General features: G+C 35.5%; 1 protein-coding gene across 1 annotated transcript in view; it reads right to left on the minus strand.

Annotated features, from left to right (window-relative positions):
* The window catches only part of EDIL3 (EGF like repeats and discoidin domains 3), a 451,805-nt gene that overhangs the window by 252,191 nt on the left and 173,938 nt on the right, over positions 1-25,676 (minus strand). The window contains exon 4 of the mRNA XM_003261571.4: positions 3,789-3,917. Coding sequence (XP_003261619.1) covers positions 3,789-3,917 — 129 coding nt within the window. The remainder of the gene's footprint in view (positions 1-3,788; positions 3,918-25,676) is intronic.

Below are 25,676 nucleotides of genomic sequence, written 5' to 3' on the forward strand. Positions count from 1 at the left end.
CTGCCTGCTTAAAAATTCTTTTGAAAAGTTTGACCTGTAGACAATTTTGGTGCTCAATTCATTCTATAATTTACAGACACAGAGGTGTGTATATGTGTATATATATGTGTGTGTGTGTGCGTGCCTGTGTGTGAACGCATGCATGTGTGTGTTTCACATTCTTCTATGGCATTTGAAAAAAATATATATATACACATATAAAATTTGATAATTCTATACCAAATCCAATACTAATCATTATTCTTATGAAGTTATAACCTCATGCTACTTTCATTACCATAAAAAGGACATCTAATAGCTGAAACCAAAACACAACGAGTGCTGGTAAGGATGTAGAACAGAAGGACTCTCATGCATTGCTGCTGAGGATACAAAACGGCCATGTGGGAGACCATCTGAAGCTTCTTTTACAAAACTGAATGTACTTTTACCATAAGATCTAGAAATTGCACTACTAGGTATTTACCCAAATGAGTTGAAAACTTATGTCCACACAAAAACCTGCCATGAATGTCTATAGCAGCTTTATTTATAATTGCCCAAAACTAGAGGCAACCAAGATATTCTTCAAATGCCGAATTTATAAACAAACTATGGTACATCCATAAAATTGATTATTACTCAGAGGTAAAAGTAAATAAACTATCAAGTCCTAAAAACACACGGAGGAACCTTAAATACATTGATGAGTGAAAAAAAAATCAGTCTTAAAAGGCTACATACTATGTGATTTCAATTACATGACATTCTGGAAAAGGAAAAACTACAGAGACAGTAAAAAGATCTGTGGCAAAGGTCGAGGGAAGTAGGAAAGGATAAATAGGTGTACAGGGGATTTTTAGTTTAGCGAATCTGTTCCATATGATACTGTGACAGTAGATACATGATATTATACATATTTCAAATCCCATAGAACTATACAATACAAAGAGTGAACTCTAAACTATGGACTTTAGTAATAAGGTAACAGTATTGGTTCATCAATTATAACGAATGTATCACAGCAATGAGATATGTTAATAAGAGAAATTGTGTAGGAGGAGGGATATATGGGACTCTGTACTTTCTGCTTGATTTTTGGGTAAACCTAAAACTGCTCTAAAAATTAAGTCTATTAATGATAAAACCCCAGAAACATTTTAAAAAGCATATGGAGGTAATAATGTTGATGGTGGAAATAATTTTTCCAATTTGTCACATATTGATAAAATAGTTGTTAAAATAGACCTATTAACTATATATTTGTCACTCCTGTATCATGAAATTTAAAGTTCTTTAAATGTCTAGCTATTTTCCAAAAGACATTTAGTTAACATTCTGTCATATAGGACAAAATTTAAAAGTCCCCCCAATATAGCTGTCTGAAAAATTGTTTAATTTTCTTTTTCCAAATGAAATGTTCACGCTATATTTGTACAACTCTCATTTTTATTGATTTTCAGTAGAGTTTTGATTTTCACAAACCTTAAATATTTTGCCTATATTTATTATTATGTAACTGAACGTGACAGTTGCTAAGCTATGAAATTATCACTTTTGGCTATTCAAAGCCTTATGCAGTATTTCTCAAATTTCAGTGTGTATGAGAGTCAACTGGGAATTATTTTAAAATACAGATTCTGATTCAGTTGATTTCAGATGATGCCTGTTTATCTGCATTTCTAATAAACTTCCTGAAGATCCTGATGCATGAGCACATTTTCAGTAGCAAGGTTCTAAACATCTAGGTCATAAAACTATTACCACCATGAAAAACAAACCCAGATACCTAGCAATCCTTGCAAGAGTTTAAAGAGCTCTTTTTCTGTTTTTCCTAGCTGAAGAAGCTTCCAGGGCCCCTAGCACTTCTATAGCTGCTTTCTCAATATATCACCCTTTTCAATTTCAGCTAGAAAGAGGAAGGCTTGCTAACCTTTGTACAGTGAGTAAGCTATCCATTTATTCATAATACTCATGGCTTATATGAACCAAAGACCATCAATTTCCAGTTCAATTCTCCAATTTGTACGTCTAAAATCACAGAAAGATCAAATGACTGGCTCAGGGTCACTTATTTAATAACTGTAAAGGTCAGGTCTCAAATCTAGATTTCTGCTCCCAAGTCCAGTCGTTTTTCCTCTGTTTTCTGTTGCTTCTAATAATGCAATGCAGAAAATAGGGACCAGGTGGTTTAGACAACAAAATCCAAATTCTGAATTGAATCTCTTAGCCTTGAGCTTCCCACTGCAATTCCTAACATGGGTTTAAAATCTTGTTGTGGGGATGGTCAGATGTATTAAGCGGAAAGATTTCTTTGTGCTTTGAAATGTATTGAAATTCAACAAAATGATATTAATTTATAAACTTGTTTGAATATAGTATGAAGCTATATTTTATATATTGTTTGAATATAGTATGAAGCTATAGTTTGAATATAGTATTTACAAGCTTGTTTGAATATAGTATGAAGCTATGAGAGAAAAGATTTGGGGTGGCCAGTCTGTTTCCCTCTGGGCACTCCCTCTGATGCCACATCACAGGGTAAGTAAGGGTAAGTAACATTGTCCTCATGGGATTAAGTGAACATCAAGGCTCCTGAGATTCTGGGCTCCTATCTTTATCTTTCCAGGGCTGTTTTGAAGTGTCCATGTGTGAAGGCTGAGCAGTGATGCTACCATCAGGGAGACCTAGCGCCTTGGCACCTCTGGGCCCAACTTGAGAAAAATCAATAGCTTTTCATTTCTTTGTTGGTGGTCTGAGCTTTTAGGGACAATTCCAAGCAGTTTAGATGCCAGTTATACAAAGCACACATGCCCATGCACTACAATAGGTTTCTATGGAAATTCTACAAACTTTTGGCCATGGCATGTCTCCAGAAAAGTACAAGATGCTCCCAAAGTCACAGAGCCAGAAGGCACTCTGTTTTTTGCTGGTGCTTGGATATCGCTCTAGCTGACAAATCCAGCTTTGCCTTATCGTTCTTAATACCATTGTCTCACCCATCAATACAGTAATCATGGCTTGCCTATTCCTTCTCCACTCTTCCTACTATGTGTCATTCCCATGTCTCTGATCCACATTCTGTCTCTCCTTCAAGACTCAGCTTGCATGTGGCAACCTCTGTGAGAATCTCCCTGACAGCTTAGAGTTGGCTGTGGCCCCTCTGCTTGCTGAACACCTACAGTGCTAAGGCACCACACCATTCATTTGGCATTTTACGTTCATCCCTCCTTCTAAGAAGAAATCATCACTAGTGGGATCTATTTTCTTTAACCTTCCAAGATAAATAAGAATTGGGATTAAAAAAAGAAGTGCAGGTAGCATACTTATTGAGCTTTCAAAGATTTTCACACTAAAAATGCCAACATGTAAGAAGTAGAAAACTGGCTTAACGGCAGGGTGGCAGTTTTTGTTTTGTTTTGTTTTGTTTTGTTTTTTCTGGGTATCATCTCTGAACCTAATCACCAGAATAATTTTTGGGAAACTTAAAGGATGTGGCTTTCGGACAAATGTGAAAGATATAGATAACAGTTTAATGTAAAGTGCACCTTTTGGCAAGGATAGTGGGGCAATAATAAAAAGGGATGACCAGAAGACTACAAGCCTCCCATGCCACTGGGAGGATTGAAACACAGTCTAGGACTCCTCCATTGTGGACACGGTGTATTCCATGGGAGAGAAGCAGCATTAGCCAAATGCCAGGGCTCTCTTCTGCTCTAAGATTCTATGATTCTACTACAAACAAGAATGACAATGGCTTGTATACTTTGTAATCAATAATAAAAGTACAATGACTATGAATAACTTACTGTGCTGACAGTGAATCCCATTAAATCCTCGGGGACATTTACAAACATAGCCTATGAATGTGTCTCCTCGGTATGCTTCACTTATTTCACAGGTTCCTCCATTATGGCATGGATTAGGAATGCAGGGACCTGAAAGACAGAAAAAAATATTTCAGCTTGATGCATATGCTTAAAAGTAGACATTAGGTCAACATTTTGCAATTAATAATTTTACAGAAAAAAGTGTTCTAGATATTAGTGGCATAGTAAATGTACTGGTTGTATGAGCTCTGGAGACTAATGGCCTGGGTTTGAATCTTGATTTCACCACTTCACAGCCATGCAGTCTTGAGAGATTTACTTACCTTCTCTGTGCCTGTTTCCTTTTCTGTTAAATGTCAATACTAAAAAATTTGCCTTAAGAGGTTATAATACAGATGAAAAGAGTTCACACATATAAAATACCCAGAACAGTGTCTGTCACATGTAAAGCACTCAAAAAATTATTAGCATTAAATTAGATATTATTAAAATTTCTGAATTGTAGAATACCTTCTGGGTGTTTAAAAAGTAATACTGAATAGCAATTTCTGGAGTTGTATTCACAACTCTACAATTTTTGTCCCCTGCTGGTGCAAGCAGCATATGGCTGTAACCACATAAACCAAGTGAATTGGATAGCTGGTTGCAAAGCTTTTACAGACTATGAGTTTATGGTGGAGCATACCTCTGGGGAAGCACATTTTCTGCCAATCTAAAACGAGCAGTCCATCAAAAGTTGCATACTTAGAGAAGAGGGGCTGATGGTCATTTTTAAACTTGAGAAAGTAACAGCAGATTATTTAGTACCTGTGGCTGCTAATGAAAGTGTGGTGCTGCTCAGAGTTCTCTTGGAGAAAACCAGCTGCCAGGAGTGTGGTTAGCTGACAACATTCAGCTACTGAACCACAGGATCTGCTGTGGCAGCATTTATTTTAAGGCCAGGCTCCCCAGCCAAAAACTAAATACCAAACGGGCATAGAGCTAGCTGGGCCAGTCATGACTGACCTGGGACTTCTCTAATGAACATTCTGTACTCTTGAGGTGCCCCAGTGGTGTGGCTGAGATTTTTCTTAAAACCATAGCAGTTTGAGACTTTTTCTATGCAATGTTCCCTCCTTCCTTTTCTCCCTTCAAAGTAACAGGCTATGTCAAGGTCTGTAGGCTCATCCTATCTACTCTTGCTCTCTCTCCCCTTTGTGCATCACAGACATTCCCCCAAAAAGTCTTTTACACTTTTAATTCTATCTTACAGTCTTTTTCCTGGAGGATGTTAATTGACTCAGGACAGAATCCAGACTTGAGATTGTGAAGAAGGGAAGAGTCAAGTTGAAGGAAGGAAAAGCTCTCCCTGGGAGATGAAAAAAGACAAATACAAAAAACTATAGTTTTCTCTAATTTAGTCTGCACTGATTTTAATTGGAGAGAGTAGAACATATTTATAAGGAAAAGAAAAGCCACTGAAGAGGAAGTTAAGATGTACATATTAGAAAAGGAAAGCAAGGGTAATTAAACTAAGTATCTGACTATGTATGAAGAGGTGATTTTGAGAGCCCTAGAGGATTCGTTCAGAAAAGGAGTGAGTATGTTCAGCTGAAACAAGAAGCAAGATAGAAGAGCTGGACAAATGAATAACAATAACTTGAGTCAACTGGGTTGGGGCAAGGGTATTGAATAGAGAGTGCTATAGAGAATGACTCCTCCTGCATGGGTCAAAGCCACTAATAAAAACAAGGGCTGGACGAGGTGGTGCACGCCTATAATCCCAGCACTTTGGGAGGCTGAGGCAGGCAGATTGCTTGAGCCCAGGAGTTCGAGACAAGCCTGGGCAACACGGTGAAACTCCACTTCTACAAAAAATACACACACACACACAAAAATCCAGGCATGGTGGTGTGCATCTGTAGTCCCAGCTATTTAGGAGGCTGAGGTGGGAGAATTGTTTGAGCCTGGGAGGTTGAGGCTGCAGTGAGTTAAGATCACACCACTGCACGCCAGCCTGTGTGACAGAATGAGACCCTGTCTCAAAAAACTAAACGTTAAAAAAAAACAACAACTTGTGAATAGGAAAAAAAAAATCACCAGCATCACTTCAAGCACTGCAATTGGACCTCAACCATAGGTGGGAAGCACTTAGAAGGTGGGCAACTTTGTCCTGCACTGAGGCAAGATTTTATGAATCTATCTCTTCTTCCGAGAGCTGTATTTGACCCTCCATTTCTTTCCGTTTAAAATGTCATGAAATTCAATGGTTGTAGAGTCTAATAAAGAAACACATGGAACAGGAAACAACGCAGCAACTGTACAGTTCCCGGACCTTGACTTCCCGATAGGGCTGATTTTCGAAAAGTAAAAAAGATCCAAGAGATCTGTGATTTTTTTTTGTCAGCACCACACCAATTAAAAATAATATATTTATTTAAGTAGACAGTGTTGTGCTGTGAAGCACATATCAATTAAATTATCCAACACCTGCCTTTGAGGTGGTACATTGCCAGTATTTGAGACAGGAAAGAAGGTGAATGACCAATGGCTAGTTATAGAATAATTTGAACCATTTTCTTTCATTGCTACAAAATGAAAATCATGCTACAGAACCTATCTCTCCTTCTCCTCTTTCTGTTTCCACTTCTTCCCTCCTCACAATTAATTAACATTTGATAGTGCCTTACAATTTATAAACTCTTTTCACATAAATCATCTCACTTATTCTTTACTATAACTTAGGTATTTGTCATTATGATTCTCTTTTACAGTTTTTTTTAAATACTGAGGGTCAGAAAGATTATATAATACTTCTCAATCAATATCTACCACTGACAGATTGAGGTCTCAGACTAAGAATCTGGGATTCCAAAACCTATACCCCTCAGAGCATCAACTAACTGGGGAGGGGAGAATGAAATGATAGTGATGTTAGAGTTTTGACTCATCAATTCACTTCAAATGAGAGTAAAAATGATGGATTTTAAAACTAACTGATAACTGATAGCCAAGCATATAACCGCTAAAGAAAAAAATATATAAATAATTATAGTCAAAAATTGTATAACTTTAAGCAAATAAGAGTCCTTGGATTAAGTCCGATCACTTAATCCAACTTTTCAATTTTGCAGGTGAGGAAAAAAACTAAATACGAATTCAGAAATGTTCCCTAGAAACCACTTAATATGAGAAAAATTAGGTTTAAGGACTTGTTCCTAGGAGGAAAAATAGTTATTTAAACCAAAACTGGTAAGAAATTACTGAGAGTGGAGTAATTTACATCACAGAGAAAATAAGTCTCTTCCATGCTCCTTCACACTTACAGGGTTGGACGAGGGAGGAATAGAAAATGACTGAAACAGTAAGTCCTCTGCGAGTTCTTGAGAGCAGTTAAAATAGTGATTCCAGGCCAGGTGCGGTGCCTCATGTCTGTAATCCCAGCATCTTGGGAGGCAGAGGTGGGTGGATCACCTGAGGTCAAGGAGTTCAAGACAAGCCTGACCAACATAGTGAAACCCCGTCTCTACTAAAAATACAAAATTAGCCAGGTAGTGGCTCATGGCTATAATCCCAGCTACTTCGGAGGCTGAGGCAGGAGAATTGCTTTAACCCAGGAGATGGTGGTTGCAGTGAGCCAAAATCGTGCCATTGCACTCCAGCCTGGGCTACAAGAGCAAAACTCCATCTCAAAAACAACAACAACAACAAAACAAGAACAACAACAACAACAACAACAAAACAACCAGTGATTCCAAGGAAGGAGGTCAATCAATGGAAGTCTCTCTGACAAAAATGGGGCAAATAGGAATCCATGATGCTATTTACTCAAGCCTACTGTGTCTTTGTGAAAGTGAAACTTGGCTAGAAGGTGAGAAGAGCAAGATGACCTAAATGGATCTGCGAAATAAAGGGAAGAACTGGGGAATGCATGCAGAAGACTGAGAAGCAGAAATTCTAAAAGGAAAGGCAGAAATAAAGTCTTCAAGGAGAGAGAGAAGTCATGCAATGTGCTGGGAGGCTGTAATATGTGATGAAAAGTAGCTAGTAAGAAATTGTAATGTCCAAAATTCAGGTTTAAGTTGTTTGCACAGATACTATGTGAATTGCTTCTGCTGGAGCATCTAGCTCTATAATAACAGCTGCTAAACACACAAGCCTGTGAGTGGTACTTGGGGAAATCAAGGGGAAAAGGCTATACTATTGATGTGGCTTATCCTGGCAGAAGAGGAAAAGTATTGCTGCATGTGATGCCCAAGAGATTCAAGAATCCAATGGGTTCAGGAAGCTGAAGATAGAGCGAACAGCAGTTTCTTAAGTCCCAAACATTTGGACACTTCCTGAGGGCACAGGTGAAGCCTGTCCAGCAATCTTGGGGCAACCTCTGGGATTTCTAGATGATGTGAATTGGTACATTGGAGCTCATTTTATTTACACGCCAAAAGACATCATGACCTTGGCTGACATTTGGATTTTAGAAAATGATTACGTGTTTCAGACGTTACGGCTGCTGTTATTTTTCCTACTCCAAGAAATTCAGCAATTTTCATTTAACAGATGAGGATGGAGTAAAGCAAAAGGGTCAAAGATTAAACCTTTCTAGAGTCCCTTGCATACATGCTAGACAATATGAGTATACATATTATTTTTATAATGCCTTGTAAGATTATAATCTTGTTTTAGAGGCAATAAAACGGGGTCAGAGAGGATAAGTAACACATCCATCTGAAAAAGCATATATTTTAACACACTCTGCCTAACTATAAAGTCCATGCCCTTTCCATTAAGCCACATTTCCTACCATGTTGAAAATCTGTGTATTCAAATGTTAGTCTTCACAGACGTAAACGGAATCAGCATGAATTCACTAAGCACATTCCTATAAATAATACAGGACTCCAAAGCCTCCACAAATGGAAACATTTCAGAATATTTTCAGGAAATGGATCACAGTGTATTAGATATTAGGAACAGAGATAGACTCTGTAATTATAATGTGAGACTGATGTTATGTGCCTTGTACAGACTTTTTTCAAGTACTCATGACAGAGTGTTGAAATGAATGGTTTCCTATTGTTTTTCCCTAGTAGACCATAAATTGTGTGTGGGAAGACTTATGTTGGCACACAGTAGGTTTTTGATACATTTTGAATAAACAAGGATATGGCAATAATGAGGGAAAAAATTATATTTGCTGCCTACACTGTATTCTAATTTTAGGTTTATGACATCATTTTCTTTTGGATTTTCACTCAATAATTAAGTTAGATATTTTCTGGAACCTTTCTACACCTTTCAAGCTTCTAGTCCTTTAAATTTATAATTAGATTCCAATGTGTTTTGTCTCTAATATGGTTTAAGCTTCAAATGTGTTACACTGAATTGTAAATAACAGACCATTAGAATGTGTACTTTTGCATAATGATTACATGTATCTTAATTCTTTGGCAAATACATAATCAAGAAAAATGTAACTTGTATAATCTCATTAACTGTTTGAGTCACCTAATTTAATTATTTCTATATAAATAAAAACATTCACTTTATGTATGAGCAAGATAAAATGATCAGAATACAAGTTAGTATATAAAGATAACATAATAAATGTAGTCCAAGGTCTCAACTTACAAAATTTGCTTCCTAGCCAAAAGTTATGTTTGATGCTCAACAGCAACAGTTTCCAGTTTTATTGCCCCAAGTGATAATAAGCAGGCTATTCATATGAGAATTAGAGATCCTGGAGAAGTTTTGTCTTTGGGGTTACCCCCATTCCATAATCTTCTCTATTTTAATACTGAAAAAAACATATTACTAAAGTAATATGTAAAGGTCTTGTAACACTATGAGTAATAATAATCACCTATAGCATAGAGTGTTGCTTATATTGGGAGGATAAGAAAGAAATGGACACTGCCCAGTATGTTACAGAAGGTGTTTACCCCCCTAATTTCCGGTTAAACAACATTTATTCATTAGGTACTCTTTACATGCTGGTCTCTGCTAGTAATCTGGGATAAGCACTTTGTATGGTATTAAAATTGTCAGCAGCTGAAAGACAAATCTCACATCAGAAAAATATCCTTAGTTATCCACTTTATGTATCTCATTTTTTAAGGTAATTTCAATGGCTATCCTTTGCTGTGAATATACTATGCTTGGTATTAATACTTTTCTTTGTTCATATAATGGTTCCTGGAAATTTAATTCTTTGTTCATATAATGGTTCCTGGAAATTTAATTCTAGGATTTCCTAGTGGCATCATATTAAAACATAAAAATTAAGAATCGGCCATATTCTTAATTTTAGCAGCGAAAACTACAGTATATTTGAGGCATCTCATATAGTTTCTGTAACATACCAGAACACACACACACATACAAGCACACATATATATCACTCTCGCACAGCTTTGAAACAGTTTAATAGCAGATCAAAGTTTGAGAACAAATGAGTATTACTCAACCACTCAGAGCTTGTAAAACAAAAAGATAGAAGACCAGGGCAATCTCAATTGCTTTTCACTTCAAAAGTCTTGTAAAGAAGTTTGTCTTTCTATTCATTAGGGCATACAGAAGAAGTATACAGAGTGGTGACTATGAGCTTGTGTTCTGATTAGTATTCATAAAATTCGAAATTATCTGATTAGACAACAATGGTAATATCACTCTTAACAATGAAAGCATAAATGGACTTTCAAGATACAAGAGGCTTTAGGGAGTTTTAAAATCAATAATGCTGTAATACTTTTGCAGGTAATCTTTAAGTAGCTCCTAACACAATGGGGACAGCATATGATCAATATTAATGAACAACTGAATTGAACAGCATGCTTTCCAGGCATTTTTTATGCAAGCTCATATAAGTATGTCAACAAGATTAATTGCTCACAAAAGCGTAGATCTAGATGGTTTGCTACTTTTCTGCATCTATCTCCTCACAATTCCAATAGTAGAGTTAGAGTTAGTTCCATATGTGTAATATGATTAGCTTCTTACACATTTAGAGACTATGCCTGAAATCATGAATAACTTATAGTACATAAGCAGATTATTAGAAAGTGAATAGGTTAACATTCTCCTGTGATAATATGTACTAGGCTTTGGTCAATTTTTTAAAAATATGCCTCCAAAACATTGCCAGTTAGATATCAAAATAAATGTACACTTTATGTAGTAAGGAAATGCCAGTAAGGCAGTTGCAATGGCATAGTTTTTACTAGTTGTTTACCAGTAGAATAAAATAGGAATAGCTATGACCCCAAATTTTGCTCCAAATTCTGGTGTTAAAAACATATCGAAGTTTTCTTCGGTGTTGCCTTTACATTCAATAATTTTTTAACATTTTGGCAGTTGCCATTTTGAGCCACTGTCACTCTATTTTAAAACCAGCTGTAAAGAAAGAAATTATTCTGGGAATGCTCATATGATTGACGTTTGCAAACTGTTTTTTAAACACTAGTTGTTGCTTCTCGTCCTGCTCTTTTTCCTTCTCCTTTGTACTCTTCCTCCTTTGTAAATGTAAATGTGCAAAATTCAGCCATTTGAGGATAAAAATCATCTATGAATATTTTGAATATGAGGAAAGACGTAAACTATTTTATGATACAATCTCAAACATTCCATTGTAGTGGAGAATCAGTAAATTTAATATATTTTTCATTGAACAAAAAAGCATTTGGATAGATTATAAAAATTGAAACCTGAAGACAGAGATTTTTCCCCCCCTCAAAATCTGTTGATAAATTTTCTCCTCAAGAATTAATACTAGACTATCTTTATATACATCTGTCTGTAAGAAGGCACTGAGATGACCAGTGGAGATGATTTAGAGGTCCTTGTCCTTGTTTACATTCCCAGGCTAATGTAAAAATATACCACAAATGTGGTAGCTTAAAACAATAGAATTTTATTCTTTCAGAGTTCTAGAGGCTAGAAATCTGAAATCAAGATATCAAGAGAGCCACACTCCCTCTGAAGCCTCTAGGAAAAAATTCTTCCTTGCCTATTCCAGATTCAGGTGGCTCCTGGCATTCTTTGGTTTATGGCAGCAAAACATGAATCCCTGCCTGTCTTCACAGGCCTTCTTCTAATTGTTTCTCTCCTCTTCTTATAAGAACTCACCGTAAATCCAATGTCTTCATCTTTAGATCCTTAACAATCTTTACCCACAAAGGCCCTATGATGGGCTAAACTGTGTCCCCCCCAGAACTTATATGTTGAGGCCCTAATCTTCAGGACCTCGGAATGTGACTATATTCGGAGATAGGACTTTTTAAAAGAGATAATTAAGGTTAAATGAGGTCATATAGGTGGGCTTAATCCAACTGGACTGGTGTCCTTATAGGAATAGGGCATTTGAACACATAAAAGAGACACCAGTGATTCTGCCACACAGAGGAAAAGCCAAGTGAAGCCACAGCAAGAAGGCAGCTACTTGCAATCCAGGGAGAAAGGTCTCAGAAGAAACCAAATCTCCAGAGCCTCTAGAACCGTGAGAAAACAAATGTCTGTTGTTTGATCTACCCAGTCTGTGGTATTTTGTAATGGAAGCCCTAGCAAACTAATACCCTGTTTACAAATAAGGTTGTATTCAGGATTCCTGGTATACATGAATTGGGGGTAGGGAGCACTATTTAACCCATCTTATGGTTCCTGTGTAGTTGTTTTGTTATAGCATTGGAGTTGATTAAGTAAACCAGAGTTTTATGTATTAGAATCAGCTGGCAAAGCACTCATATTATCAATAATTAAAATCCTAGCTAAAATTAATTTTACTTGGTTCTCGTCACAGAGTAGTGGTGGATAAGCTTTCATGGTGCTGGAGATCAGGAGAGCAGTCTAAATTTGGGGCAGTAACTAGGTAGAATCCAGAATTGGGCAGCCAGGGGACATCAAGGAGAGCCTGGCACTGCATGATAGGAGGACGCATTAAGAAATGAGGAAGACTTCCTGGGGTTAATCTTCATCCACTTAAACTATTGTTTAGAGTTGGGCTTGCTGATGGCAGTAGTTTTTCAGGCACTCAGCAACTTTCTGAGAAAGTCTTTATATATTAATTCCACAATGATAGGTAATCATTGTGGCACAGTAGTTGATATCTCCTTTTCTTCAATGAATAAATATCTTATTAAACATTAATATGACTTTAAAGAAAATTAATAACCAATCATAGCAAAAGATCTATCATTTTACAAAGTGGTAACTATTGCTACAGCTACACTTTGTTAAGAGGCAGTCTCCCATTTCTTTCCCCTGTACATTCATCTTGCACATTGCTGCAAAAACAACCTCCTTAAACCACGACTTGCATAATGGAAATTCTCAGTTCAGAATGTTTTATTACTCAAACAGAACTCTATATCAATACTCTGCAGTCATTCTGCATATATATTTTTTATCCTTCAAAACATGCTGTCTAATTTTGGGCATCTTTTAGTTGGCCAATAATATTTACTGACTGTGTGATGTTACTGCTTACATAAAAATGTGTAATGAACATATGACAAAAACAATGTTGCTGCTTGGTTTTCTTTCAAAGACTAAGAAAACTAAAGCTGACATAATATACTTAATAATAATAAAGCTAGTATACAGAAGCCTTTTGTGAATTAGTGAATACCATATAAAATTAAGTTATCATTTTTGAATTTAGTAATATAAGGCCCAGGTGCACTTTGAAATCTTTGGCCAATGGGATAAACATAAACACTCTTATAATCTAAGAGAAACATAGATGGCAAAACTATGGGCTATGTTGATAATCAACATATTTTTATGTTTCCTGATGGCCTACAGAATAACAATAATGATTTCCATGCAAAGTTTCTTGTAAAAACTTTAAAGACCATAAATGTAATCCAACATAACTCATAAAGCACACATCAAATAATTTTCCTCAAGCTAAGAAAATTCCTTAAAAAGTCTTTCTTTTTAGATCAGGGAGCTATTTCCAAACAAAATCCTGCAAATCACTTTTTTAAGAAGTATATCTGTCAGAACTCACAAGCTATTCATTACCCAATACAATTAAAGTTAGAGAATACACATCAGCTTGCAGTGCAAAGTCCTAAGATATCACCCAGGTTTGCCATTAGCTACCATAGTTTGTTTCATTTTCTACATATCAATTAGACAGGGCATAAGTTAAAGACAGAGCAGAGACCAGTATTTCTACACGCATATATATATATATACACACACATGTATATGTATGTGTATATATGTGTATATATGTATACATGTATTATATAAATAAACAAATATCTGAGCCCAAGTTTCGGGGCATCATGCAATTTCACTATTTCACATAGTGTCTCTAAGCAACTACAAAAATTGCATGTTCTTCATCAAGCTTTCTCTGACAGCGCTTCACCTTTTTCAGGCTCCTACTCACTTTGCCACCTATACTTCATGATTAGCATCTCACTTTTCATTGCTTCATCCTCTAATTATTCCATAGATCTCTTTTGTCTCCCTCACTCAATTCTAAATTAGTTTTGCACAGGAACCTTCACTCCTTATATTTTTGTACCCTCATAGTCCCTAATGAAGAGCTAAATATTTTGATATTGTTTCATATATGTGTGATGATTGACTTAAAATTATTACTAATTTTAGAAATGTCAGTATATAATCCAAATTGCAAATCATAATCCATAACAGAAACCAAAAATTTAGAGATTGGATATAAATATCAGTAATCCTTTTTCATTTATACTAGCAGGTTTCAACAACTCAATGTTAAGCTTCAGCCAAGTCTAATTTTCTTTGTTGAATGTTGTAGCAATCTGTAAAATATCAGATTTTGGATAATTTTATAATTATAAACAAAGTGTGTTAAAAATAAGTATACTATTTCCACAAAGCTACAGTTCTTTCTCCTGTAATATAGCATAGTGATTTTTGATCTTGAAGGCAGTGGCAGGAGGTGGAGGAAAGGATTTCTATTTTTACTTTTGGCATCTGTCCTCCATGACTGCCATCTTAATCATGAAGCAGAGAGATTCCTGCAGGAGATGTTCCTGCTGCACTCATATGGGAATGGCACCTACCTAGACTTCACAGCTGAGAACATTGGAAGCACAGCTGGACAGGCGAGTTACTGTTTAGATTGCTTCCTCAGGTCTCACATGTGGCTTCCTTGTGGCAGATTTGAGGAGGAATAAAACAAAGCAGGCATGGATTCTGGCCAGCTGGCCATCTGTTCCTTCACCCACTGTGATAATTTGGTCTTGTAGAATTCTGTTAAGTGAGCATTAAGTAATGACCATGTCAAACAGTACATAATGCCTGCTTATAATCACTGCATGAAAGCTTAAGGGATGCTTGCCCAAACACAGAAAAGGTCACTAAAGCAAATCAATTTTTTTTTAAAAAAAGGAACAGCAAAATTGATGCAAAACAGCAACAGTTAACTTTGTTTTCATTTTTACTTCTTATCATATTGAATCCATGTCAAATCACAGATGATGAATGTGGTACAAAGGAGCTAAGTAAATACACTGAAGTTTCTACTATCTCATTATGGATATATCACTTTACATAGACAAACTAAATAAGAATTTTAAAACTAAGAAAATATGTGAGGGGCTTTATCACACTGAACTAAATTAAAGGCACTTAGGGTTATAGCCATTAACTTCACGCTTTCAAAATAGTTTCCCAGAACAACACCAAGTAGTTACTCATTAGTCAAAATACTTTTTCTGCTGTTGTTTTTAAAAAGATTAATTGAAGTATTTTATTCCAAGAAAGCAGCTTTTCCTTCAGAAACACTTAATAATTGCAAAATCATAAGATTTTTTTACCCTTGAATGGATGCTTAAAATGATGCATCCAATAAACTATATTATTGGGATGGTGTCCTAACTGATCTCCCTCTCTTACACATCCTCCATAGCTACCCACCATACAAACCTAATCAAAAAGCTTCTGTTAGCTCCTACAGCCTGTTATTCCAAAGTCCATAAATTTAAACTAATCTTATGTCTTCAATGTTACCTCCCCTGTTCATGATAATGAACCAGTATGCCTCACTTGGTTAATTTACCATTCTACCACCTAAAGTTCATTTGTATTCCTAGAACTTTGCTCAAATGACTCTGCAGCTTTAAATGCCAAATGCCTTTCTTCACCTCCTCTTTTCCTGATGTCCTTTTCCTTCCTAGGTAGCCCAGTTTCATATCAACTCTCCTCTATTATTTATTTTTATTCCCTTCACAAGTTTTTCTATTGCCATGTTACATACTATTTCCATCCATTGGTTCATTTGTTCACTTATTGATATAGTTATTCAGTTTATATTTAGAGCTTCTATTGTGTTCCACAGTGCTAAGTACTAGGGTTACAAAGGTGAACAAAACAGGTGCACCTTCTAATCTTGTGAAACGTCAGTAGACGAGAGGACTGACTCCAAACAAATAATCACATAAAGAAATGAAATTGTAAAGAAATGTGATAATCAAATAAGAAAATGTAAGTGTCATGAACGAAAGGTCTCCTGTGACCCAATAACCTATTAATAAGAGGGTCTCTGAAGAAGTGAAGCATAGACTAGAAGCTGGAAACCAAGTAACAGCTAAGGTAAGAAAGAAATGAGTATTTCATTTGTAGGTATGTGGAAGGAGAAGCAGGGCAAGAAAAAGGGCCTGTGGTAAGACTAGTGTAGCTAGAACAGACACAGCAAAGATAAAGAAACAGGGACCAAACCAGGCAGCCTTCAAAGGCCATGCATTTAAGAAAAACAAAACAAAACAAAACAAAACAGCTTTATGGACACATGAATACATTTAGACTAAATTTCAATTTTAAAGGTGATTTGTTTGCTATGTGGAGAATACTTTGAAAGGATCTATTTTCAAAGATGAAAATAGAGCAGTTAAGAATCATCGTACTTGTCCAGGTGAAGTGTGATAGGATGTCTGGATTAGAGTGGTGGGCTGGTAGGTATGGATGGAAGTGGACAGATTGGACAGAGAAGGGTCGAAGAAGACTATTCTGTTTCTAGATTTCATGTGTCAGTGGATGAATATTGGTGCCATTCACTGAAACAGCAACACTGGAAGAGGGTCTAGATTGAAAGAGAGGATCATGAGTAAGCTTTATGGATATATTATTCAAAAAGAGGTAAGAAGTAGGCAGAGGAGAGCGTGGCCTGGAGATATTTAATGTTAGTGTTTGTGGATATAGATGGCAATTAGTGGGTAAGGATATAGTTGCCTACTGAAAGTTTAGAGGTAATATAAAGAAAAGAACAAAGAATCCAGGATCAAGACTCAATTTAATAGCTAGATATGGTCTAGGAAAGGCAACATCCAGAGAGGCAGGAAAAACATTAGCAGGGATGTGGTATCATTCTGGCACATTACTGCTTTGTGGTATTAATGAACAATTTAACATGTACACATCGCATCATTTGGAATACATGTTATGCTCCTGGAAATGTGAGATTTCCGGTTTATATTTCTTATATAACACCTCTCTGTTTTCCTGCAGAACCCAACAGATATTTGCTGAATGAAAATGTTCATAACTTCATGAACGGAATATACTGGCAAAGTGTTTTAGGAAAAACACATTTTAGGAGAAAATGTTCTCCTTTTAAGTGGCATTATTTTATACCAAATAATATTCTGGTTGATCTTTTTGCTTATATAGGGAACCACTTTCACATTTTTTAAAAAAGTAAAAAGTCAAGTTGGAGAAACTGCCAATACCTATTGCTTCCAAAAGAAGGCTTATTTGGCCTGGAGAAGTAAAAGTAAAAACATGGAGAATGAAATGCGTGATATTTGGCCAAAATGAAAGAAAGACAGTAAAAGAATACACTGAGAAATTATACATGTTTTCATATTTACCTAGTGTCTTTTTGGTCATCTTGTTTTGTTTTTCATGATCTGTCTTGCTGGTAGTGCTATCAGTGTTGTGCTCTCATTTTTGCTGTCCTTAGAAGTCCATTTGCTTGACTACACATCTAAAACTGATTCCTGTAAGATCAATCTGACTAGAGAAGCCAGTTTAAACCGTTTTACTCCTAGGATGAGAAAATCTCTACAAAGATTTGCCCACAGGGATAAGCAATGTGTGGAAGAAAAAACCAAAAAGCCATTTAGAAATAACATTATTCCTTGTGTAAAAAGCTTCTCTGTATGCTTTCTAGTAGACACGAAAATGTAGACTCAAATATTTGAGAAGTCTAAAAATCCACTTAAAAAATGTGCGTAACAATTTATTATAATTGCAAACCCAATTAAAAATGTTGAGCTATTGAACACAATTCATTTTATAATCCATGAATATATTAAATGTATGTAGCACAGATTTGTGTTACTATAAAAATCTTTATTTCTACTTTTCCAGCATTATGCATTTAAATTTGTAAATTCCATGTTACATTAATCATATGAATATAGATGGGCAATTTCACTACATTTCCTGTAAAAGAAATCATACCCACTGACAATTTTGTAGGAAATTTTGTTAAAGATTGACTGTAGCTCATAAAACAGTAAGGCTTCCTTCATGAAAGTTATTAGACATTTTAGATCCCCTCAGTTTGATTGAAATGATAAAAAATTACACTTTAATATCACTGTCTTTGGACACTGCCACTGTGATACTATACAGAATATGGTCACAGAGTCATTAAAAGAAGTGGCAATAATCCAGGTTTGACTATGCTGTGATTTAATATTTATAGTGTTTTCATGATACAAGTAAAATATGCTGAGTAAAATGATCACAATGTCACCATCTGGATGGACAAAAAAGCTGAGGTTCACATCTTCAGTACAAGATGCCTTCAGTTATTTCTTTCCACTATCTTTTCTTATTACCAATACAATTTCTCTTATATGAAAGGCCATTAGCATACAGAGAAATAATATGCAATAGAGAAGTCTTTTGTCAATAAACATAGTATCTTAAATGATTAATTAGAGAAGTTACTATAAATATTAGTTACAGAAGTTATTATGTTACTTAAATACAGTAGGTCTGAACTGTCCCTCTTTAAGATCAGTGTTATCAAGTGTAAAAGATTTTCAGATGAACAAATACTTTACTAGAAGTATTTGAATGTTTGTCTTCTACCTGATCAGTATAGTAAAGTTTTTAATGCGATTTTTTTGTGTGACCTAATTGAAGTAGGTCACAAACAATGAAGTAAAGGGATTTAGGATTGCATATTCAGTCTTTAAAAAATCAGTTATAAACATGTACACTCGGTAATTTCCAAATAAGCAGCTAAACAATATCCTTGCCTGATTGTACAAGACATTCTGATAGTTTCTACAGATGTGCTGAATTCTAATAGGAAATTGGCAAGCAGCAAAGAATGACTGCCCTTTGGGCTTAGAAGGATAACCATATTGTGGAAGATTAAATATCTTCTGGATGAAGAATGAGGCTTGCCCCCATGACCACAGTAGGAATTCTATTAAACTTGATGTGATATTTTTTCTAGATAAAATAATTTTGAAGAAGCTTTATGTCATAGAACTTGAAGGTTCCAAATTCTCTTTGATCTATATACTAGAGGAGAACCTGGGAAATTTCAAGGAGAAAATTACCTCTTCTCACAGGAGCTACCTAAGCCCACCTCTGGGCTAAAAAGTGCAGTTTTTGATTCAGAAACCTGTGCTTTTCAGACCTTTCAATTTTTATAAGAGCATGACATTCCTACCTGCCTGTGCCTATGCTATCCCTTGGAGCATAAGGGTCTATATGCATTCACCCTGCATCTAACTCATTAAGAAATGTTGTTGCCTCTACCTTCAAAATGCTGTATAGCCATAAACTCAGGAAACACAGATGAATATACACAATAAATGATTTGTTGATACTACTTTGCAAAAAAAATAGAAATGATTTGGGTCTCCACGGTCCTTGTTGCTATGATGAACATGTCAATCAGGCTTCTGCATTAGAAACTTTGATTACAGAGAACTGGCTGTTTCCTCTCCCTGAGATGCTCTTCCTCTAACTCTCACCTCTACTAAACCTTTGCTCAAAATCATTTTCACAACAATGGTTACCCAGAAAAGTTCTACTTAAAATTGGGAACCATAGTCCAATCCCAATATTTCTATTTATCTCTTATTGTGATCTTGTTTTCTCAATGGCTTTAACGCCTTCTAACAGAGCATTTAATTTATTTGTCATGTTTTGTGTTGTGTGATGCTGTTTGTTGTGTTTCTCCCCTGTGTTGTGTTGTTTATTGTCTCTCTCCCCTGTTAGAATATAATCGATGTGAGGACATAGAACTTTGTTTTGTTCACTGATATATCTCAAGTGCCTGGTAATGATGCATTCAATACATCTTTGTTAGTTAAATATATCTCTGCTAGGAATAAAACTTTAAACTTATTCAATATTGATCAAAATCTGGAATTAGTTCTACATTATTCCAGATCAGCAGTTAGCCATGTACACAGGATCATGTCAACACATAAGAAAATGCTTTTATAGCATTGTATTTTGTCTTATCCCATTGACCTACAAAATAAGACTAGAAAAAATACCATGCTTTTTTTACTGAGGAATTAATGCTTGCTTTGGATGCACATATACTAAGATTAGAATGATACAGAGAATATTAGTATGGTTCTTACACAAGGAAGTAAGGAATTATGTCAACTGGGACCCAAGGATCAGGATCTCTAAATTTGAGGCCAAGAATAGTTTCGTTTCTCATGAGCAACAGGTCCCGCTTATTCTGTTAGACATGGTCTTATAACATCATTTGAACATCAGCACACCATTAAGTACTTGCCATGTGCGAGACACTGAGTACAATAAGCAATATCAACATATTTAGTCAATGGCCTCTAGAATCCTATGTATCAAGGGAAATTACAGACAAATAAATAGGCAACTTCAATATTATGAAATGAGTGTCAACGTATAGTGAATACAGAGAGTTCTGGGAGGACATAAGAGGAATGCCTAATCCAATATTGGAAACTTGGGTATGACATCCTAGAGTAATTAGCATCCAAAGTTGAGGTTTACAGAACAAATAGAAGTTGGCTGTTTAGGAAGGTGATTTAGAGGTTTTCAGACAGAAGAGGGAAATAACATGTATGAAGACTCAAAGTTAAGTAAAGCAGTCAGGAGATAGAGACCATCTGGCCAACATAGTGAAACCCCGTCTCTACTAAAAATACAAAAATTAGCTGTGCATGGTGGCACGCGCCTGTATTCCCAGCTACTTGGGAGGTTTAGGCAGGAGAATCACTTGAACCCAGGAGGTAGAGGTTGCAGTGAGCTGAGATCGTGCCACTGCACTCCAGTCTGGTGACAGAGCAAAACCACATCTCAAAAACAAACAAACAAACAAACAAAAAAGTTAAGCATAGCTAAATTTGTAGAACTGAAAGAAATGAAATATAACTGCATCATGAAGTGCAAGAGGGGAAGTGGCAGGCGAAAAATTCAGAAAGATTTGCATAGCCTGATTATAACAAGCCTCACTAGGCAGATTAAGGAGTTACACTTTATGATGAGGGTAAGGGGAGGTCATTTAAGACATTTAAGCAAGAAATGGCTGATTGAATATATATAAACTAGAAGTGTAGGATTAGCTACTTGATGGAATTACTGGGGATAGATTCTATTTCCTCTAAAGAGTATATGTCTGCCTCAACAGTGGAAAGGATAGTAGGAGGTAGTATAATAGGAAATGAAGTAGAAACATTTTACATACAACTATGGGGCACGACATCTGAGTAGGCACAGGACTTGTAGGTAGTGTTTAGAGAGGGTTGAAGACTAGGAAACTCGAATGGTACCAATCTCTGCATAGCATGGCATTTCTTCCACTGTGATTAGCAGAGAAAGAGAATGATACCATTAATGCAAGGTTAGATGTTTTCCAGTTGTATGTGGGTCAATGCAAAAAAAAAAAACATGCAAATGTGTGCAAGATAGTGCTTTTGATGATAGAATTCTTGGTCTTGGCTAGTAAGGGAAGAGAGGTCGGCCTTTAGGGAACTGAAAGAGTAGGATTTGGAAGTCTGAGATCCAAGACAGGTGTATTTTAAGAAACTTAATTAAATCTAGATCTGAAAAAAAAAGTAGTGCTGTAGTGAAGCCATATATATGCCTATATACATGATTTTGTGTATATATTTATAATAAGTTTAAAAAGTCTTAAGGATTAACATACTCAGCTATTGTTCTTGACGTGATCAGAATGAGTAAAGAAGAATTAGCAATGAAGTAAAATTCTCACTATGTCATCCAAGGTTATCGATGCCTTGTTTGTCTACCACCTAAAGTTGTCTCATGACAACCAGCAATTAGCACCGTAGTTTTGGAAATGCTGTGTTAAGAAAAGGAAGATTCCTAAGAATATGTGCAGCATGTCATGGAATTTGTATATTATGAAATGAGGTCTCACATGTCATAAAAAATGTAAGCAGCAGACCTTTGGATCTGGCCAGAGCAAGAAGAGCTGTATGAGAACGGGAATTAGTAAAGAAGATCCCTAGCCAAAACTCTTCCGGTTTTATTGGTCACCAAAGACATTAAGGTTTCTAAGATGGAATGAGATTGCCTGAGTTATAAGATTTCCAGAAAAATCAATTCCTAGCTTGCTTGATAGGAGATTAAGACCTCCGTGTAAAGAACAAATTGCAACTTTAATTGATTTTGCTTCTGAAGGAGACTTTGTTCTAGTGGGTAGATAATGAAGTTTTCTAGGATCTTTTGATGAAGTTTATTAGGATCTTTTATATTTTTATATAAATGAAGTTTATTAGGATCTTTTATATTTTGAAAACAGCATGAGCCCTTAAGAAAGAACTGTAGAGCCAAATCCTGGTTCATCTTTATCAGAAGGGCCTATGTGAGGACTGTGCAAACCTTTTATACCGAGACTTCACCCTAATTTCATCTTAGTTTGTTGACTTTCATTTGTTTTTGCCTTTGTCCTATTTTCCTTTACAGTGACATATAACCATCCTCTCCTTTGCTAACTACTTATGGACGCAGGATGGAAAATATTTATACTATTTTTGCATACTTTGAAGGTTTAAACATCAGCAAAGTGAAAACAACTGATCTCAAACGTGATCTAACCCAAAGTGAGCACCTTCTGGGAGATGGTTTTCTGCTTGACAGTACTTTGTAATGAACTTCATCTCTTATACTGAGGTAGATGTCACTATTAACCAAAAGCAGGAGCTCTGTAATGGAAGAACTGAATTAAGATGCAGATTTCTAAGCAAGAAGAGAAACATAGAGACTAGGATAGAGCACAGGGCTTGGATGGAGCGCACCAACAAAGAGAAAGTAATGTGAGGGGTTTAACTTTCTGTTTCTTTTACCTTGGATTTTAAAAACAGTCATATTAAGGATAAAGTTTATTTTTTATTTGTTGTGTCATTCTTATTTCTTCCAGGTAGTCTCAAATCTCCCGTAAACATTTTTGCAACACAAAGTTTTCATGTCGTGGAATTGAAGGGACTTTAGTGGTGGGCAGTAAAAGGAAAAACAGGCTCCCGTGTATCACAGCTCAGCTGAGTTTAAAGCTCCATTAGCAGTGGTATATAGAGGAAAGCAAGAGTCTTGCAAATTTATTCTGTAACCAACTGCAAAGTTAGCAAGGGCTTATAGCCAAACTGAGAGCAACTAAAGCAAATAGTATCTAATTACTGAGGAAAAGTAGCCCTTCCCATGTCTATGTGTTTTTAAAAAGTTCTAATAATGTATTGGTACAAGTCCCCCAGAAGGCTGAAGGATTAAGGAAACCCAGGTGATTGCAGTCAGAACTATGTTCTGGGATTTATTTTCGTGAGTGAATTTATTTAGGATATGAGTTATAGATATTGTATGATTTATATATGAATTTAAAGATACCGCTGTAAAATCTTTCTTAAAAAGCAGAGTATTAACACCAACATGGCACATGTATACACGTATAACAAACCTGCACGTTGTGCACATGTATCCTAAAACTTAAAGTATAATAAAAAACAGCAGAGTATTAATTTATTAATCTGTCTAATGAGTTTAAATTTTCTTAGGGGCCAATCATGACTATATGTAAAGAGTTTAAGCAATGAAGCATATTTGTTTCAATAAACCAATCTTGACATAAAAATAATTAATATTAATTATTAATTGAATAAATACAGCATGCTTTATCCCCAGACCTAAAGTAACACCGTAAGTTTTGAAACAAGAATCATAACATACCAAAAAAATAATTACCATGTCTTCTTAAATTATTACATATCTTAAGTGATAATATTTGATGGGGTTTCAAATTTAGCAGGGGAGCATTATTTTATATAACACATCCAAATTATTAAACTTGTTACACAATTTTGTGATATATTACATTTGTCTTAACAAAACTAATTAGTCATATAATTATTCTAATAGCACTGAAACTCATTTTTAAAGAGACAAATTTATATTAAGTCCAAATTTGGCCAATGTTAGTAACAGACAGACATGACTACTAGGTAGACATCGATAGTAAGTAAACACTTTCTTTGGAACGCACTGGCATAATGGGAAAGAAATGGAAAGAAATGTCTTTCTGGAGAAAGAGTGAGAACTCTTCAAGTCTATGTGATTTACAGTGAAATTTATCCTCACAGGAAAGCCTAAGAAAAGTATTTATCAAGTAATTCCATACAGATAAGCATACTTATTTTCATAGTAATGTAACGAAGCTAAGGTCACTCAGACATAGAGCAGGGTAAATCAGATGTTTTATAACATTTTAACAGGCCTTTTTAAAAATAATGATACAATTTAATTTCTTGTATCTTAAATCTCAAATAAATAATCGTGAACATAAATACTAATTCACAAATATATACCACTTGAGTCTTTTGGAGAAAGCAGTTAAACAACTGGCTTATAATCCATTTCTCTTCTGTTATCAGGGGTATGATCCAAGGGAAAGAAAGGAAGGCAGGGGTATCAATTCCTTGTAAACAAGCTGACAACTAAACCTGCTATCAAATAGATGCTAGGAGGAGAATCCTTATCTATGAATGTTTTCAGTAGGATGTCTCTAGTTTAGGATTGTTTCTGGTAAATAAATGTATTTACAATCTATGGATTTATAAGGTATAGCTCCATGGAAAATGTTATGTAAGCTACACAGCTATATGAAGAAAGTTTACTAGCTCAATACTCCCTTGTATGCTTGGTAACTCATGTACCATACTTAGAGACTTCATCTGTTTTTCTGAGTCAGAAAGCATGTGTCTAATGCAAAGAAGGACTGGGTAGTTGTCATCAATGTCCCTAAACTGCTTTGTCTGTGCTCCTGGAAATTATCAGAAAACTTTAATACTGGGTAAACTCCCTTATTTGTGTAAGGCTGATTTGCCAGTCTAATCTTTTGAATTATTGCAACTCTTTATAGTCCTTTCTATAAATGTTGTATAAACTAAGAGTAAAACTTGAAATGATCCAAATTCCCAGAAGTTAAAGAATGGTTAAGCCATCTACAACATAACTGTGAAATAGAATAGTATATTACCAACTATATTTTGAAAGATGAAATAATTAGTTACATGCCAAAATCTACATGAAATTCTATTCAATGCAAAAAGAGAGAGTACACTTCATGCCATGATTAAGTAACGTGGTATGTAGACAATGATAGGCATTAGAAGAAGTACATAGATTTTAAAAATAGAATTAAAAACTTGTGCTGTAAAGGGTTTTAGAAAAGAGAAGGTCAACATGTGCAAGAAAAACAGTGTGCTAATCTAGTCATTAAGACTTCACAAATATTCCAGTTCTTAAATACACATGGTAGGACTGCACTTCTCCATCCCTTGTCAGGTCATAAGTGTCTATGTGAATTCCTTTGGCCAATAATGCAAGAAGTAATATGTGCCATTTCTTATATACATTTTA

This window comes from Nomascus leucogenys, chromosome 2, assembly GCF_006542625.1.
Source record: "Nomascus leucogenys isolate Asia chromosome 2, Asia_NLE_v1, whole genome shotgun sequence".
NCBI lineage: Eukaryota > Metazoa > Chordata > Mammalia > Primates > Hylobatidae > Nomascus > Nomascus leucogenys.